Source organism: Benincasa hispida, chromosome 10 (assembly GCF_027475165.1).
Source record: "Benincasa hispida cultivar pf3 chromosome 10, pf3_genome.v1.1, whole genome shotgun sequence".
Taxonomy (NCBI): Eukaryota; Viridiplantae; Streptophyta; class Magnoliopsida; order Cucurbitales; family Cucurbitaceae; genus Benincasa; species Benincasa hispida.
This window is the reverse complement of record NC_143487.1, coordinates 447,177-466,836: the sequence shown is the minus strand read 5'-3', so window position 1 is coordinate 466,836 and position 19,660 is coordinate 447,177. Positions and strand designations below refer to the sequence as shown.

General features: G+C 39.4%; 1 protein-coding gene and 1 non-coding gene across 2 annotated transcripts; one reads left to right on the top strand and one right to left on the bottom strand.

Annotated features, from left to right (window-relative positions):
• The first annotated feature begins 11,651 nt into the window (after positions 1 to 11,651).
• On the top strand, positions 11,652 to 11,755 carry LOC120089618 (small nucleolar RNA R71). The gene has a single exon (XR_005485291.1). It is a non-coding gene; the product is annotated as a small nucleolar RNA R71 (small nucleolar RNA).
• A 6,519-nt stretch (positions 11,756 to 18,274) lies between these two features.
• LOC150033030 (uncharacterized) lies at positions 18,275 to 18,775 on the bottom strand. The gene has a single exon (XM_090305876.1). The coding sequence runs from the start codon at positions 18,773 to 18,775 to the stop codon at positions 18,275 to 18,277; it is 501 nt and encodes a 166-aa protein (XP_090162002.1).
• Positions 18,776 to 19,660: the final 885 nt, after the last annotated feature.

Below are 19,660 nucleotides of genomic sequence, written 5' to 3'. Positions count from 1 at the left end.
GTTGTCGATTCTCTTGGTGTATGGCTTGGAGTACATAAAGGAGCTTTGCAATGATCCTTCGTACTGAGCTCTTATGGAGTTTATGATCATGTCCTGAAGCTATTGAATTGACAGAGAGGCAACAGATGTGGATTGTAGTGGCTGACTTTTCTGCAAGACAGTCTTTCCTTTGTCATTGGCTTTTGTAGTTGGGGATTGACTTGATTCAGCAGTATCTCGAGCCTGTATCTGATCTCTTAAAGCAGCGATTTCATGATCTCGCTCCTCTATAGCCTTCATTAAGAGATTTATCTTTACCTCCATCTCTGCCATGATCGACTTAATTGTTACGTCAGTCATCATGACAGACACTACATCAAAATGTAATTCTTTCTCTGATAGATCAGTAACAGAAGGATAGTTTTCAAACAAGGGATTTTCTCTGTTGACGATCCCGCCTTTAGGAAATTCCATCAGCTGGCCCCAGATTTTCTCCGTGATGACAGAGCTTATGTAAGTGTTACTTGCAATGGTAGCTTTGGATGCAACTTTCTTTAGTGCCATTTGTAGATTTGTTGACTCGGATGACAAGAGAAAGATGAAAGGTAGAGAGGTCCCACTGAGCGTGCCCATTTGTTCGCATGAGGTTTCTAGAGAAACTTGTTTCATGGAGTTGAACTTGAGTTGGTGTAGATGTTGAAGTTGATTTGATGCGATGTGGTTCGATCTCTAATACTTGATCCTTTGATTCTCTCTCAGTTGGGTGAATATGCTTAACTTGGAAAAGGAAAGCACCTAACGTTCTTGAAGTATAAGTCTTGGAAGCTTGGAATAGAAGTATTGGAAGAGTATTTGTGTCTTCAAAGGTCTTCTGCCTTATAGAAGTGCAGCTTCAGGAGTCTTGGAAGCTTGAAGTAGAAGTCTTGGAAAAGTATTTGTGTCTTCAAAGGTCTTATACCTTATAGGAGTGCAGCTTCAAGAGTCTTGGAAGCTTGAAGTAGAAGTCTTGGAAGAGTCTTTGTGTCTTCAAAGGTCTTCTGCCTTATAGAAGTGCAGCTTCATGAGTCTTGGAAGCTTGAAGTAGAAGTCTTGGAAGAGTATTTGTGTCTTCAAAGGTTTTCTGCCTTATAGGAGTGCAACTTCAGGAGTCTTAGAAGCTTGAAGTAGGAGTCCTAAAAGAGTATTTGTGTCTTCAAAGGTCTTCTACCTTATTGGAGTGCAGCTTCAGGAGTCTTGGAAGCTTGAAGTAGAAGTGTTGGAAGAGTATTTGTGTCTTCAAAGCTCTTCTGCCTTATAGGAGTGCAGCTTCAGGAGTCTTGGAAGCTTAAAGTAGAAGTCTTGGAAGAGTATTTGTGTCTTCAAAGGTCTTCTGTATTATAGGAGTGCAGCTTCAGGAGTCTTGGAAGCTTGAAGTAGAAGTCTTGGAAAAGTATTTGTGTCTTCAAAGGTCTTCTATCTTATAGGAGTGTAGCTTCAGGAGTCTTGGAAGCTTGAAGTAGAAGTCTTAGAAGAGTATTTATGTCTTCAAAGGTCTTCTGCCTTATAGGAGTGCAGCTTCAGGAATCTTGGAAGCTTGAAGTAGAAGTCTTGGAAGAGTATTTGTGTCTTCAAAGGTCTTCTGCCTTATAAGAGTGCAACTTCAGGAGTCTTGGAAGCTTGAAGTAGAAGTCTTGGAAGAGTATTTGTATCTTCAAAGGTCTTCTGCCTTATAGGAGTGCAGCTTCAGGAGTCTTGGGAGTCCTCTGCTTGTTAGTGAATTCTCTCTGGGTCTTTTGAGCCCTTACAAATGAAGAGAATTTCTCTATTTATAGAGTTTTTAGGTGGGCTTCGTGGGCTTGGTTGGTCCATGGGCCTGACCTTTGGGCCCAATTAGTTGGTTTTGGGCCTGATCTGAAATTTGGGTTCAATTTAACTTTGTTTTGTAGTTTGGACTTTAAGCCCAAATAGTAATATCAAATTGGACCAATTTAATCTCATCTGATTCATCATCGAAACTTGTTTTCAATTCAATTTGGGACATGTGTCAACTTCTAATTGAACCCAAAGTCAATGATTTAGAAATTCGCCGTTAATTTAGCAAACGACGTGGTGACTTGTGATTGGTCCAAAATTTCTCATTCAACACCCTACTCTCCCCTCATTCTCCGCCTAAACTGGGAATGAAAAAATTGAACATCTCTATTCATGATTTAAGAAAAACCTTCTTATGTAATAATGTATATGTGTTTCAAGTTGTAATATTCGAAAATTTAAAACTAAACTTAAATCAAACTTTCATTTGGTATCTTTTTTTCTTTTTAATTCTGTTTATTTTCTCACGATTTCTTAATCACAATTTTCATAATTCCTAAATGCATATTTTAATTCGAGATATAAAACTACTTATTTTAGATATAAAATTATAAGCTTTAATATTTATTTGACATTTTTAAAATTTTAAAGATTTATTAGATATATTTTAAAGCCAAAAGATGAAATAGATATCATTTATAAAATGATGGAGTATATAAGAAATGAAAGAGCCTATGATAAATCGATTATAACTTAACTGATATACGAACGTATTAATAATAGTAAGGTTTGTGATCCGAATCCCATATTTTATTGTAAAATAAGAAATATTGTGGGCGAGTGTAAGGTAAATAAATAATGTTAATATTAATATTTACCCATTGAGAATTCCGAATGGTCAAGCACGCACTTAGCCGGCCACCGACTAACACCATGGAAGCTTCTCAGCAGCCTCTCTCTCTTAGTAATTTATTTAATTTATTTATTTTTAGGAAATTTGTTTGGTATTTTTTTTTTAATAATTAATTGAACCACACATGACCCACTACCCAAGTAAACCTTGACTTCACATTTTAAGTAAACCCCTTCTTCAAAAATTAATATCAATAAACCATATTCATTTATTTATTAATCTTACATCAACTCAACATGATGTTGATGAGTCCACCTTCTTTAAGTTTAGTTATATAATCTGGTTTTTTTTTAAAAAAAAAATATGCATCTAGAACTATAAAATAATAACTTCATCTAAATCAATTGACTTCATTTTCAATTTTCTTAACAAAATAAAAATGGTAAATGATATTCGTTTAATTGCTAACATGATGGGCCCATCATCTTTAATTTATTTTCGATGTGAATGTTCTAATATATAATTTAATTAAATAAATATATAAACCGAACCATGAAATAATAATTTCATCCCAAACTTTGTAGTTGCACCTTTAAATTAATTGTATATAATAAGTCAATTGGCTTCATATTTTAGTCAATGTGAACAATAAAAAAGAAAAGAAGACTTAGTTTTTCAAGTCATTGTAAAGTAAAGAAACAAAAAGGGGCCTCATTTTGTAGTCAAGTTGAATAAATCCTTACATTGGAAGAAAATAGTGCATTACCAGTTAAAGTGTGAAGTTGTCGTTGGAAGAGGTATACAACGGGATGGTAAATGATAGTAGTCAAAAGGTAAACGACAACGTCAACAAGTAGACGATAGTATCAACGATAGCATTTAAAAGGAGGTAGACGATAGCATCAAGTGATAGACGATAGCATTTAGAGGATGTAAACGTGTTCGTTACTATCGTGATTCGCACTAGGAGTGTATTGTATAAACTAAATTGGAAGAATAAGTTCTAAGTGTAAGTGATGCATTTATGCTTTGATGCGTTTAAGTAAATGTAACGTGTTGGGGCGTCAGATATATGCAACAGAACACACACAACTCCTTCTAATGACATTTAAGTTTTTCTAAACTAGACCCAAGTATAAATCTAATTTAGGTTTCTGGTAAGTCCAGGGTCGAACTCAGAGATTTAGTTAACCAAACACAGACCTTGCGTTATATCTACTGTAGGGGTTTTCCTAAATAAATGTGAGAAATGTGTTATTTACACTAAATTGTTGTGCATGTGCAAGAGATGCAAAAGAGTTGAGTAGTTAGTGATGGATCATGTGAGAAAGGATTTTAATGTAAGTGGACGTGTCGGTCTAAGATGAATGTACACAAACCAGGATGTGATGTGGATGAGATGGAGTGATTTGCTTATCTTTTGTTCATGCGTAAGACTTCATTCAACATTTCTCAATGCGAATAACATACAAAACCTATCTCTAGGATGCATACGTCTAAAACAGAATGCAATAGACACTAGTAAGTCTATCTCTAGCTATACTAGGAGTCCTACTTGATGTAGTTTAGTTATTCTTTCGAACAATCTAAGTTAAATATGCTTTTTACCAATTTGTCAAGTTGGCTTAAGCATTGGAATGAAGTTTGACATAAAGTATTAATGCGTTCAACATAAACAAGAAATAAACAATGGCAAGCATGATGGATCAAATATATGAATTTTATAAAGAAACAGAGAGCCTTTACAAAAGAAATATTTAATCAAATGAAATGAAAGCGATAAATGAGATGAAGGAAACTGAGTCAAGCCAAAGAATACAATCTCTTGTATTTCTTTGGCTCAATCTGTACAATCACTTGTATAGGAATTGGATGAAGTGTCTTTCTCAAAAGTGGCTTCCTCCGCTCCCTAATCGGCGGTGGTGGTGGTTCTCAACTCTTCTGATCGTCTGGCACCACAGCACAGCTTCTAAAAACTAAAATTATGACTACGATATACAGAGAGTAAGGATCTTGATAATTTCCGAACTTCTAGACTCTAGAGGGACTTTATCTATTTATAGGCGTTGGTCACGTCCATTTAGTGAATGGGCAGCATTAAAGTCCATACCTGGTCAGCATTAAAGTCCATGCCCTGATTAGCCGCCTGACTTTCGGAAGCTTTTCAGACGCCGCCTGTTACGTGGAAGCTTTTCAGACGTCGCCTGCTATAGGTGCCCATACTTGCAAGTGGTGATGTGACACAATCAGCCTGAAGCAATGAATCTTCTCTGCGTTGAACTCCCTCCGACGCATGGCTCATGCGTTAGAGCTTTTCCTGTGGCACTTGTCTAATGCGTTAGCGTTAATCCTTGCGTTGAAATCCTGCAATACAATGCGCTAGTGTCGCGATATTTAGTAATAAAACTTCTTTTGCATGAGTTTGCTAATGTTTGAATAAATCCATGCGTTTCTTCTAAAAATGAGGAGAATCTATCATTAAAAATCTTAGTTGTTTCAACTTAAGAGCAAAAATAACTTGTATTTCTACAAGTTATCACACCCCCAAATTTGAACAATGCTTGTCCTCAAGCATTCCAAAATAATTCTTTGTTATCTCCTTTGTCTTAAGTGTGCAGAGTTCGCCTCTCATCATATTCAGTCATAAGCTTGAGATAAGAGTTTGGAAAATATAACTCAGATTGACTCTTTTCTAAAAGGACTAATGTTTAGTTTCAGGTGCAACAGGCCTTTTATCACAACTTCTTTCATTTCTCAAAATATTCTCGTTTTTTTTTTCTAAACCAACAATGCGTTAGATGCCTTTTTTTTTTTTAAAAAAAATGCCAGATAAAAAGAAAAAAAATTATGAACTCACTTACCCATGCATTGTTCCAGGTATCCCACTTTTATTTTGGCTTCCCCCCACGAGTGTCATGCGAGCATCCAACTACGAGTGAGAACCCTTCACAACTAAACTCATATCTAATATTCATGTGTTTCAAAATATAATTTCTTCAGACTAGATAGATGAGTTATATGGGACGCGTTGGTCTAGAAGACTTAACTTCGTTTTAGCTTGCCCCCACGGGTGTCATACGAGTATCCAACTACGGCTAAGTGCCTGTTCCAACTTAACTCATGCCATTTTAAGGTTTTTCTTTTGAAGTAATGACAGAGGAGTTGCATTTAAAACATTTTTCTTATTTTGTTCCCTTTTATTTGTGATGTACTGTTTGATACGTCTTAACTCGGATTTCCCTCATCCCCAAATTTGGAGATGAGCTATACTCATCCCAAATTTGGAGACGAGCTAAATCCTCATTGCTAAAAGAGAAACAAAATTTCAAAAAGGCTTTGAGAGTCTGAAAGGAGTTTAAGACTTAAAGCTTGCACGCGTTAGAAGGTAAACATAACCTTATTAGAGAAGTTCAGGCCTTGTTGATTTTCCTAACGCCTACTCTATACTTATAGATTTCATATAGTTGATATCATTGAGGTCAGGCAAAGCACAAGACTTAGAAAATATTTAAAGAACAAAAATCAAGTATGCCAAGGTCAAACGCAAGGAACAAAATGATAGGAATTTCTCATTCATTTTCATAAATTCACATGAAGTAAACAAACAAGTCAAGCAGATACAAAAGAATAATTAAATCAAAATACAAAAATAATCGAACACCCCAAAACTCTATTGTGCTGGTGCATCATCTCTACGTTCTTCCTCAGGGTCTTCATCCATAAAACGTAGAGGGTTTCTAAGATGGGCAGGCAGTGGAGGCAGAGCAAACATTCCAACCAAGACCTGATTGATGTATTGTGTTATGTAAACAAATTAGTCTTGCATCCGTCTTGTTTGCTGCCTTAGATAATCCCTTAGATCCCAATTCTGTTGCTGAAGACCTTCGATAGATGTGGCCAGTGGTCTGAGCTGATCACTGATAAAAGTTTTCAACTCTTCTAAGTCTGCGTTGTGTTGAGGTGGTGTTGGTTCTTCATTTCTTCCAACTGGGTCTTCAAAATTTGCTGCGTTGTTTGACCCTAATCCAGTTGGTTCAAAAATTATTGGAGGAGACACAAAGTTGGGAATTGGAATTGGTGAGGGCGAAGAAAGGGAATAAGGGATGTCATGATCTATATGAGTTGGTTCTTGATGCGTTGATCAGGACTCCCTTCTGGCGGGGCCAATGGTGAGTCATGGAAAGTAAGATTGAGGGTTGGTTGCGCTTCTTCGGCTAGAAGTTCAAGGTCAGCTTCATGTTCTTCGTGCTCTGAAGCTTCATCGTTGTGTTCAACAATCTGGGCACGTCTTCTTTTGGGGGGCGCGTTTGGATGATCGAGGCTTGGTTGCCACTTCCTTGGCAGGTAAGGCAGGTTGATGCGGCGAACTGTGAAGTAGACGCCTCACTAACTTTATGTCTATCAAGCTATCGATATCTTCATGATCATCCCCTAGAGGGATGCCCCCGCGTTCGTATAGTGCACAGATAGGCCATGGAAAGTAAAGTTGCCCTCATGGCTTAGTCTTGATGGCCTTGATCTGATCCCTTATAATTCTTCCAACGTCCAAAGGGATGCACTGCATGACGCAATAGGTAGCCAGGACGCATTTTTTTGATAATGTCTCATCATGTGTTATAGGCATGATACTCCGTTTGATTAAGTAATACCACAAATTCGCGTCTAGAGTTAAATTCCTGGAAGCTAACATTTTTCCCCGTTTCTCGATGTTTGCCATTTGCTTCCAGGTTTGGCTACCATCCTTAACGCATCTTCTAATTGGCTTGGCGTTGGCTGTTCTAAGATGCGATTAACTTCCGCGTCTGGATTACTGTCAATGTTGAACACTTCGTTTATTTTGTCAGCTAAGAAGCGCATAACACCCCCATCAACAAAAGCTGTGTTCTTCTCCATATCAAACTCACTATTGTAGAACATGCAGACAAGGTTGAGCCAAATACGCGTGTGCCCAACACAGAACTGATTCCAACCCAATGCGTTTATTGTTTCTGTGATGTATATTGACAGTGGGTGGCGCTCAGGAAAGAAACCCTTTTCTACGAGTATGTCATTAAACCCTGTCGCGTGCTCTTTGGCTTCCCTTGCCAGCTCTCTTAGTTCATTCTCCGATTCCCTTTAGAGAGTCGTCTTCCTTCGCCTTTGCCTTGCGGGCTAATAGTCTTTCAACTCCTGCTCTAGTGCATCGTGCCTTGAGCTATTTCCATGCATTGCATCCTCAGGGCCGGATGCAGATTGCTCATCTTCTTCTTCCTCCAATATTAACCTTCTTTTCCTTGTTACTCTTTTTGATTTTAAGGGCCCTTCATTCGCATCGGATGGGAGTGATTGCGATGAGTCAGGGCCAATTCTCCCTTCTTCTTTATCTTTTTCTTCCCCTTCTTCTCTTTATTCTTCTTCTAGTTCCTCTTCAAGCATCATAGCATAGTGCTTCGCTTCGTCTAATTCAAGTGATGTGTTAGGTGGGTCTGAACACATCACCTGCTCTTCCTCTTGGCTTTGATTGAGAGACGCCAAGATCGCACCAAAAACCTCTTACTTGTCCAGTCGAGCCAATTCTACCAACTCTTGAAGATTGCGCTCTGACACAAGACTGTCAGAGGGTGGTATGGGTGGAGTAAATGGAGGGGTGCCCACTGGGGTATGAGGCGTCCCAGGGGAGGATATGATGATGGCAAAATGAGGTGATTGGCTCGACGCGTCGAATTCCACTGGATAAATGTTGGCTAAGGGTTGGATCGAAAGTAGAAGTGGTGGACACATGGCTGGTGATGGTACGTTGTGGAGGTAGGCTGGGAGTGGGTCATGTGTTGCACCCACCATAGTGATGTTCGGAATGACTGGTGGTGGGGCAGGCTTGGTGTAGGGTTTGAAGGCAGCCATAGATGACGGATACATCCTTGGTTTTGCAGGTGTTTTGGCCCTTGGCTTGGGGGTAGTTTTGGGTTTTGGTTGAGGGGTTTTAGGTTTAGGTTGAGGGGTCTTAGCTGGAGGGGTAACGATGGCTTTGGAGGCTTTGAAAGGGAGTTTTATAGGTACTGTGGAAGGTTTCGAAACAGACGGTCGCTGGGAAGAGGTGGCTTCGCCGTGTGTGGGTTTGGTTTGGGCAAAGGTTTGGTGATTTTTCTAGGGCTCGGGAGAGGTGAAATCGAAACAGAGGATGAGGAATAGAAGCTTACCGGTGAGTCGTTCCCAAAGCTCACAGTCTGGTTCTGGCTATTTGAGGCGGACGACATTGTGGCTGGAGAAGCTCGAGCGAATCGGAAGCGAGGGAGACGGAGAGGTTAGGTTTTTTTTTCTTTTTTTGTTTCAAAGAACTCGAGAGTGAAAATGAAGAAGAAGAAGGCTTCGAATCGTTGGGTCCTTTCATAGGCTGAGAGAGAATTAATGGCTGACGTCAGACAACGCCTGACGTCTGTAATAAATGTAAAGCTGAAGAGACGTCTCGGATTTCTAAATACTCGAGTGTTTTTTTGTTCTCAAGACGCGTCCCTTCAACTGGGCCATGCGTAAGACTTGCGTCTAACGCGTTCGTTATTCCCAACTCAATTATACACAACTTTTAAAGAAAAACAAACAAGTTAAGTTTCCAACTTTTATAAAATCAAAAACAAAGAACAATCTTAAATCAACCAAACAATTAAATCAACAAACTCAAACGCATCGTAAAATACAGAATGCAAAAAGATAAGGATAGAGGAAGCGTCCCTGGAATATATGGCGATGCAAATGCAGGGATACTTCAACGCGAGCCTCAATTGGCTTCACGTAGTGCAAGAGATGTCTTTTGGCGTTCCAGTCCATCTTCAAAGTAAGGCTTCACTCTCTAACCGTTTACTTTGAATGCATTGGTGGCATCTTCTCGTGTTATTTCCACAGCTCCATATGGAAAGATTGTCTTAATGATAAAGGGTCCTAACCACCTGGATTTTAGTTTTCCTGGAAATAAACGCAGACGTGAATTGAACAATAGAAACTTTTGGCCAACAACAAGTTCTTTCTTACTGATGCGTTGGTCATGCCAACGCTTTGTCTTTTCTTTGTACAGCTTGTTGTTCTCATACGCATTCAATCGCCACTCCTCGAGCTCATTGAGCTGAAGTTTGCATTGAGTGCCTGCGGCATCCAAGTTCATGATTAGTTTCTTAACTGCCCAAAATGCCTTGTGCTCCAACTCTAAAGGTAAGTGACAAGCTTTTCCAAATACAAGAGAGTATGGAGACATACCTATAGGAGTTTCGTAAGCAGTTCTGTAGGCCCAGAGCGCTTCATCCAGCCTCTATGCCCAATCCTTCCGCATTGCATTGACGACTTTCTCCAGGATAGACTTGATTTCTCAATTTGATATTTTTGCTTGACTGTTTGTTTGTGGGTGATAGGCAGTGGCGATATTGTGCCTGACATTATATTTTGCAAGTAATTTGGAAATTATGCGATTAATAAAGTGCATACCTTTGTCACTTATCAAGGATTTTGGCATTCCATAGCGTGTAAAGATGTTCCTGGTAAGAAACTTAGATACAATGGACGCATCATTCCTAGCATAGGCTACTACTTCTATCCATTTAGATACATAAGCTACTGCAAGCAGGATGTATTATTGGCCATAGGACAGCAGAAAAGGTCCCATAAAATTTATGTCCCAAACATCAAATAGCTCAACTTCGAGAATATTATTCAAGGGCATTGCGTCCCTTGAAGAAATATTTCCAGTGCGTTGATAGGGTTCACATTTTTTAACAAACTCCCTCGCATCTTTAAAGAGGGTGGGCCAAAAGTATCCGCTTTGAAGGACCTTCGCTGTGGTTCTTTGCCTACCGAAATGCCCTCCGTAAGGAGAGTCATGACACTCAGCTAAGATGCATTGTGTCTTTTCCTCCAGAACGCATCGAAACATTACGAAGTCAGGGCTTTGTTTATATAGAAACGGTTCATCCCAAAAATAAAACTTGCTGTCATGAATTAACCGCTTCTTTTGCTGAGAGTTGAAGTTCCCAGGGCATTGCTTGGTGGTTAAATAATTGACTATGTCCACGTACCAAGGTTCCCTGCCTTCAACTCTAAACAGGCTTTCATCAGGAAATGTGTCCTTGATTTCATCTTCTTGGGCTTTCATTTCTTGATTCTCTAGCCTGGACAGGTGGTCAGCAACCTGATTTTCTGTTCCATTTCTGTCCTAGATATCAATATCAAACTCCTATAGCAGCAACACCCATCTTATCAACCTTGGTTTCGCGTCTTTTTCGCTCATCAAGAATTTTATGGCTGAGTGGTCAGTGTATATGGTGGCTGATGCACCAACTAAGTAAGATCGAAACTTTTCAACGCCAAACACTACAGCCAACATTTCTTTTTCAGTAGTGGTGTAGTGTTCCTGAGAGTCATTTAATGTTTTGGATGTGTAGAAAATGGGATGTATCAAATTACCCTTTTTCTGCCCTAACATTGTTCCTACTGCCACATCACTCGCATCGCACATGAGAATAAAACGCTGCGTCCAGTCTGGTGCTATCAGTACTGGAGCTGTCGTCAACGTATACTTTAAGGTTTCAAACACGTCAGTGCAATCTTCATTAAAGTCATAGGGTCGGTTCGCCTCTAGTAATGCGCTCAAAGGTCGCGCAATCTGAGAGAATCCTCTAACAAACCGTCTATAGAAGCCGGCATGCCCTAGAAAACTTTGCAAAGTTTTAACACTTGATGGTGGTGGAAGTTTTGCTATGACATATATTTTAGCTTCATCTACTTCCAAGCCAGCCTTAGATACTTTGTGACATAAGATAATTCCATCAGTCACTATGAAGTGACATTTCTCCCAATTCAGCACTAAGTTTGTTTCTTTACATCGAGCGAGGATGGCCTCCAAATTATCTAGGCATGACTGGAATGAGTCTCCAAAGACTGAAAAATCGTCCATGAAGACTTCAACGGTCTTTTCTAGGAAGTCAAAGAAGATAGCTAGAGGTAGTTAGAGGTAGTCCATGGTCTATTCAGTCCTCCATAAAACGTCTCTATTTGGATAGTTAGAGGTATTCCATGGTTTGGGCAATTCTTGACCAAGCCCTTAAAACGCTCTCATGCGGCGCTTAAGGTCTCAGCATCTTCTTGTTCAAAGTTCATAATCTCTCGATGCCTCCTCGCGTTGGTGGTAGGTGGGAAGTATTTTTGCATAAATTTTTCCACCAACTTTTCCCAGGTGGTGATTTCACCAGGCTCTAGTGAGCTCACTCATTATTTTGCGTCATCACGCAAAGAATAGAGAAACAAGGATAGCCTGATCGCCTCTGGGTTGATTCCAAGAATCACAAATGAATTACACGTGTCCAGAAACATTTCATATGGGCGTGAGGATCTTCACCACGACCATCCCCAAATTGTCCAACAAACTGGAGCATTTGGAGCATAACAGATTTCATCTGGAACCTGGTTCCATCTGGCGTTGGGTATTTGATTCTTGGAGAGAAATCATACAGTACAGGGAACGTGTACTCCCTCATGGAACACGTGCTGCTATTCACCATCAGGATTGGATTCTGTGCAGCATGAGTTAGTTGTTGATTTGCCTGTTCTTCCGCCATTGCTCGTTGCCTGTTCTGTTGTCTGAGAAATTGCTGCCTCAACCTTCGACGACGGTTGGATCGGTTCCTACGCTGGAAGGTCCTTTCAATCTCGAGGTCGTATCTGAGTTCAGGAGTACTCTCCCTGCTCATAAATATTCACAAGCTTAGGCTTAACTTGTAATACTCCCTCGATCGAAGTGTTCCTACAACAGATACAAACAAAATTTCTGGTTAGTTTTGTTTCTAAATCCCCGGCAACGGTGCCAAAAACTTGTTCGTTGCTATCGTGATTCGTTCTAGAAGTGTATTGTATAAACTAAATTGGAATAATAAGTTCTAAGTGTAAGAGATGCGTTTATGCTTTGATGCGTTTAAGTAAATGTAACGCGTTGGGGTGTCAGATATATGCAACAGAACGCACACAACTCCTTCTAATGACGTTTAACTTTTCCTAAACCAGACCCAAGTATAATTTAGGCTCCTGGTAAGTCCAGGGTCGAACTCAGGGATTCAGTTAACCAAACGCAGACCTTTGCGTTGTATCTACTATAGGGGTTTTCCTAAATAAATGTGAGAAATATGTTATTTACACTAAATTGTTGTGCCTGTGCAAGAGATGCAAAAGAATTGAGTAGTTAGTGATGGATCATGTGAGAATGGAGTTAATGTAAGTGGACGAGTCGGTTTAAGATGAATGTACACAAACCAAGATGTGATGTGAATGAGATGGAGTGATTTGCTTATCTTTTATTCATGCGTTAGACTTCATTCAACATTTCTCAATGTGAATAACATACAAAACCTATCTCTAGGATGCATACGTCTAACACAGAATGCAATAGACATCAGTAAGTCTATCTCTAGCTATACTAGGCGTCCTACTTGATGTAACTTAGTTATTCTTTCGAACAATCTAAGTTAAAGATGCTTTTTACCAATTTGTCAAGTTGGCTTGAGCGTTGGAATGAAGTTTGGCATAAAGTTAATGCATTCAACATAAACAAGAAATAAACAATGGCAAGTATGATGGATCAAATATATGAATTTTATAAAGAAACAGAGAGTCTTTATAAAAGCAATATTTAATCAAATGAAATGAAAGCGATAAATGAGATGAAGGAAACTGAGTCAAGCCAAAGAATACAATCTCTTGTATTTCTTTGGCTCAATCTCATTGTGTACAATCACTTGTATAGGAATTGGATGAAGTGTCTTTCTCAATAGTGGCTTCCTCCGCTCCCTGATCGGCGGTGGTGGTGGTTCTCAACCCTTCTGATCGTTTGGCATCACACCACAGCTTCTAAGAACTAAAACTATGACTACGATATACAGAGAGTAAGGATCTTGATAATTTCTAAACTTCACGACTCTGGAGGGACTTCATCTATTTATAGGCTTTGGTCACGTCCACTTGGTGAATGGGCAGCATTAAAGTCCATGCCCTAATTAGCCGCCTGACTCTCGGAAGCTTTTCAGATGCCACCTGCTGCATGTAAGCTTTTCAGACGCCCCCTGCTGTAGATGCCCATACTTGCAAGTGGTGATGTGATACAATCAGCCTGGAGCAATGAATCTTCTCTACGTTGAACTCCTTCCGACGCATGGCTCATGCGTTAGAGCTTTTCCTGCGGCACTTTTCTAATGCATTAGCATTAATCCTTGATTTGAAATCCTGCAATACAATGCGTTAATGCCGCGATATTTAGTAATAAAACTTCTTTTGCATGAATTTGCTAATGTTTGAATAAATCCATGCGTTTCTTCTAAAAATGAGGAGAATCTATCATTAAAAACCTTAGTTGTTCCGACTTAAGAGCAAAAATAACTTGTGTATCTACAAGTTATCAAAACAACAACGTCTGAAGGAGGTAGACGATAGCATCAGGAGATAGACAATGTCGTGTAGACGATAACGTCAAGAGGAAGACGATAGCGTCAAGCGATAGACGATGTCGTGTAGACGATAACGTCAAGAGGTAGACTATAGTATTTGGAGGTAGACGATAGTTTCAGGTGATAGACGATGCCGTGTAGACGATAGTGTCAAGAGGTAGATGATAGTATTTAAACAAAGGTAAATGATAGTTTTAGCTTGGTAGATGATAAAGCAGAGGGTACAAGACAGTGGCACGCCAACCTTTTCTTTATATTTTCTTGTATATTGAAATGTACAGGAGTTGTATTTATACAATATGGAATCCCTAATTTGGGAATGCAAGAATAACTCAACAAAAAAATGGTTTGTAACCATCCTATCCTTTTGGTAAAACCTATTCAATTGGTAAATAGGTAAGACTGTAATTTATGAAGTCTTGCACTGCTGACGGGGCTGCTGAGTGGATTTTCCTTTGGTGACTGGCTTGTTGTGTTGGCATCCTTAACATCCCCCCTCAAATGAGTGGGTAGTTCTACTACACCGAATTTGGATCGAAGGTGGAAGAACTGTGAGTGTGTTAAGGTCTTGGTGAGGCAGTCCGCGATTTGGTCGGAGCAAGGGACATAACGAACATCAAGCTGACCACTGAGGACTTGATCACGAACGAAGTGAATGTCGATCTCAATGTGCTTGGTCCGCGCATGAAACACTAGATTGATGGCTAAAGCACCGGCGCTGAGGTTGTCACACCACAGGACTAGAGTCGACTTTTGTTTGACACCGATCTTAAACAGTAGTTGTTGCACCCAGATGATTTTTACAAAGGCACGAGCAAGCACTTTATATTCAAACTCTATGCTGGACCGGGTTACAACAGATTGTTTCTTTGAGGACTAGGAGACAAGATTACCTCCAAGAAAGATGCAATAAGCGGTAACTGATTTTCGATCGTCTATGTTGGCTGCCCAATCGGCATCGGAGAAGGCCGAAACAGACAGGTCAGACCCATGTTGAATGTAGAGGCCAAAATGTCGAATGCCACTCACATATCTTAGTACTCTCTTCACCGCTTGTCAGTGAACGTCCGTAGGTAGCTTTAAGTATTGACTTAGATGATTAATCGCATATGTAATGTTAGGTCTCGTGGTGGTTAAGTATTGTAGGGCGTCAATCGTACTTCGATAGATATAGGGATTGTCAAGAGAAGTGCCATTGGAGATGGAGAGTTGCTTATTTATAACATTCGGAAAGGGTGCCGGTTTGAGATCTCTAAGGTCCAGGCGGTGGAGTAGGTCCTCGACATATTTTTCTTGATTCAGTATAACTCCATTGGCGATAGTGTGTAGTTAGACTCCAAGGAAGTAATGGAGTTGGCCAAGATCCTTTAGAGCAAACTTGGAGTCCAAGGCTGTTATAAGCTTGATGATTATCTGCGGTTCAGTGCTAGTGATGATTACATCATCAACAAATACCAGTAAGAGTATCAAGGCAGAAGTGCTCTGATATATGGAGAGAGATGTATTAGACTTAGCATTTTGAATGCCCCAGCTACATAGTGTTGTCTTCAGTGTATTGTTACAGGCCTTTGGCGCTTGTTTGAAACCGTATATGGCCTTGTGTAAGCGACAAACATGATTCGGTAGTTGAGGATGAATAAAGCCTTGCGGTTGGCACATGTAAACTTCTTCATCGAGGACCCCATTAAAGAAGGCATTATTGAAATCTAACTGTCTCAGTTGCCACCCTTTGGATACAGTAAGGCTAATGACGATTCAGAGGGTGGACGCCTTTACCACCGGACTAAATGTCTTGAAGAAATCGATGCCCGGGTTTTGATGGAAGCCTTTTGCTACGAGTCGTGCCTTGTAGCATAGAATGGAGCCATTAGGACTCCATTTGATTCGGAATACCCACTTATTCCCAACAATGTTCATCGACGATGACGGAGGAACTAAAGTCCAGGTCTAATTTTTCATCAGTGCTTGAAATTCATCACTCATCGCGATGTTCCACTGCTTGGTTTTGAGCGCATCAGTGACTCGTGTAAGTTCAGTTAGGGACTCATCTTTGTGGGTTTGGAAGGACAGTATTTTGGGTTTGAAGATGCCTGCCTTTCTAGGGGTAATCATGGGATGAGTGTTTACGGGTAAGGGAAGGTAAACAATCAGTAGTCGATGGTGAGTCAGGAGGTAAACGATCGGAGGGTAAATAATTGGGTTGTAAACAATCGGTGAGTAAACGATCGGTGGGTAAGCGGGTGGTGGGTAAATAATCACTGGGTAAACGATCGCTGGGTAAACGATCATTGGGTAAACTAGTGGTGGGTAGACGATCGGTGGGCTGGACATTAAACGATTGGTAGGTGAACGATCATTGGGTAAACGATCGTAGGGTAAGCAACTAGTGGGAAGACGATCAGTGGGCTGGATACTAGACGACGGGGGTAGGTAAACAATTAGTGGGTAGACGATCAGAAGAGGGAGGTGAAAAGGCTGGGATGTCTGTAGAGTTATCAGTTGGTGATTGGGTGTGGGTTGTTCTGATAATTGGTGAGGGTGAGGTTGTGAACGTAGAGGTTATAGAGTCACTGTGTGGTGTGTCCTGACTGAAGGGTAGCCAGGAAACCGGGTGGATGGCAACTGCTTGCTTGGCCGGTTTGCAAGCTGAAGGAGACACCTGACAAGGAAAATCAGTTTCATCAAACACACTCTATGTATCTTGAAAAATTAATCAGTAGAGTTGAGTATAAGAAGGCATCCCATGAATGATGTAAGGGAAGATATGTTTGGGCTAGTAGGGTTAGCCCTGTCTCCACGATGTGTCTGTGCTTCCTCTCAGCCCTTCCATTTTGTGCTTACGTATATGGACAAGTATACTTAGAGGCCATGCCGTGTTGATGACAGACTTTATGTATCTTGAAAAATTCTCCACCATTATCCGACTGTAGGGACTTGATCAGTGTATTGAACTGAGTTTGTATCACAGTGAGAAAGTGTCAAAAAGCTACAAGAGTGTCACTTTTTAACCTTAGAGGATAGATCCATGTGTATCTGCTGTGATTATCAACAAAGATAGCATAATATTTGTACCCATCTGTAGACAGGAGAGGAGCTGGACCCCACAAATCAGTATGTATAAGTTCAAAGGTTGCAGATGCTCTTAAGTTAGAGTTAGGGAAGGCTAAAGAATGCGATTTGCCATAGCTACAAAAATCACAAAATTTGAGCTCTTCATTAGATAACATAGGGAGATTACAGCCTTTGATAATAAATTCTAGTGTTTTTTACGAAGGATGGCCAAGTCTTCTATGCCATGTAACCTTAGACACCCTATGCTTCGAAGATATGCTAAGAGCAGATATATCTTTATTCTTGTGCACTAGCTATGATGGTACTCCGTTTCCTACTGACTTCGAGCTGACTTCTGCGCCTTCTAATTGATACAGTCCATCTTTAAGTACTCCCTTCATTACTGTTTGTCCCGTATCCTTGTCCTTAACAAGATAGTAATCCGTGTGAAATTCAATAAACACGTTATTGTCTTTTGTTAGCTTAGATATACTAACCAAATTTTTTGTTATGGTAGGCACACATAATATATCATTCAGTTTCAAGTTACAGGCATCACTAGATAGACATGCAGTTCCAACCTAACAAATTTCGAGAGTATTACCATTAGCTACAGTAACTGCTTCAGTACCTGACTATTCAGTCGGGTTGCCAATATTGTTGAAGTATGAGGTAATATGATTGGAGGCACTACTGTCAGCATACCAATTTGCATCAGTCATGTTCTCTTGTCTTGTCAGAAAGGGATTACTTCCATAGGCAGTGGCTAGGGCTATTGGATGAGGTTGAATATTTTTAGTCTGGCTGTTGGGGAAGGGTTATCCTTTGTTTTGAGGAGATTTGGGAACAAAATCTCTGTTATATTTGTTGAAGCAGTAGAATGCTATGTATCCTACCTTCCCACAAACTTGACACAGAGGTTTGTTGTTGTTTCTTCCCCTGCCTCGACCTCTGTCATGGCTACCACCACCTCGTTGTACTCCCTCAGAACTGGTTGCTGCTATTGGTCTTGTTATTTTGGTTGACATGTTTAGTATTTGTCATATTCACTAACGCATTACTGACTCGATTGAAGCTTACTGTCGTCTTTTTGGTTTGACTAATGTTCCAATCTCTTTTCATACAGGAGAAGTTTTGATTGCATATCAAGTCATGACATGTCCGCTCTCCCTTGGATTGTGGCCATGATGGCATTGTACTCTTCATCAAGTCCTAGTAGTACCTGTGAAACAAGAGCTCTTGGTGGCACTGGACTACCAGCTTGCTCAAGATTGTCAGCATTCATTTCCATAGTTCGAAGGTACTCTTCCATTTTCAAATTACCTTTTCTGGTTGTTTGAAACACATGTCTCAGATAATCCTCTTCAACCCTGGACTGAACACCAAAGAGTTGTTGAATGTTGGTCCACAGATCCCTTGCACATTCACATCCCATCACTTGAATGACAACTTCTGGTGTCATAGAATTATATAGCCAGCCTAGGAGGAGTTGATCTACAGCCATCCACGCTTCGTATTGAGGATTTACCTCAATTGTTGTCGACAAGCTGGAAGCACCACTATCGGAGCTACCTTCTGCGTTGCGCGGAGCAACTCCTACTCCAGTCGATCTGGTCGGTATGCTCTCACCGACTGCAGGTTGCAAAAACATTGGTGGACGAACTTTTTGTCCAGTCAGGTGCCCTTCGAGTCGGTAGCTCTGAAGGATTAGAAGCGCAAAGTTTTTCCATAAAAGAAACTTGTTGCGATCAAGTTTGATGGAGGTTATCTGATTGAGGAGTTGCTGTCAAGTTTTACATTCTCTTTGAATTATTGAAAGTTTTGGAATTTCATTTAAACATGGAAAGAAACTATTGCACTAGTAAAATATAAGAAGAAAAAAAAGTCGTTGAATTACAAATTAAGTGCAAGCTTACCTCTTAGCAATAATCATATCAACTAAAACTATTAATTTTCATATGTGAACCAATTTTACTATTATTAATTGATAAAACTATTGGTATACAAATTTCTTTTAAGATATATTTAAAAAAAACACTTCTTATTATTTTTTAAGACTTATTTTTAGAAATTTATTTAACTAAAAACTATGATATTTAATTTATATGAATATGTTCTAAACAAAAAAATATTTAAAAGTCTACTTTTTAAATATATACAATCATTTTTACTAAAAACTTATTTGTTATTTTTTTTTAACTCGTACATTTTAAATTATTAAAAAATCACAAAAATAATAATAATAGAAAGGTTAAAATATTATTTTGATCTTGTTTGTTTGATTTTAGTCCATATATTTTTAAATGTACAATTTTAGTTTATATGCTTTCAAAAAAATCTTAAATTTAGTTCTTGCTTGTTTAAAGCTGCTTTTTTCAGATAATTTTTATTATTTATTAGTATTTTCATTATAATTTTTTTATAAAAAATATCCACATATTATATTCATACTATGAAAATTATTATTACTATTTAGCCAATTTTTTTTTTTTTAAAAAGTAAAATTTAGAGGCTAAATATAAGGTTTATTAAAATT

What these genes read in the sequence shown, in the direction of transcription:
- LOC150033030 (XM_090305876.1), bottom strand. Translation starts at nt 18,775, where the DNA reads ATGTTTTTGCAACCTGCAGTCGGTGAGAGCATACCGACCAGATCGACT.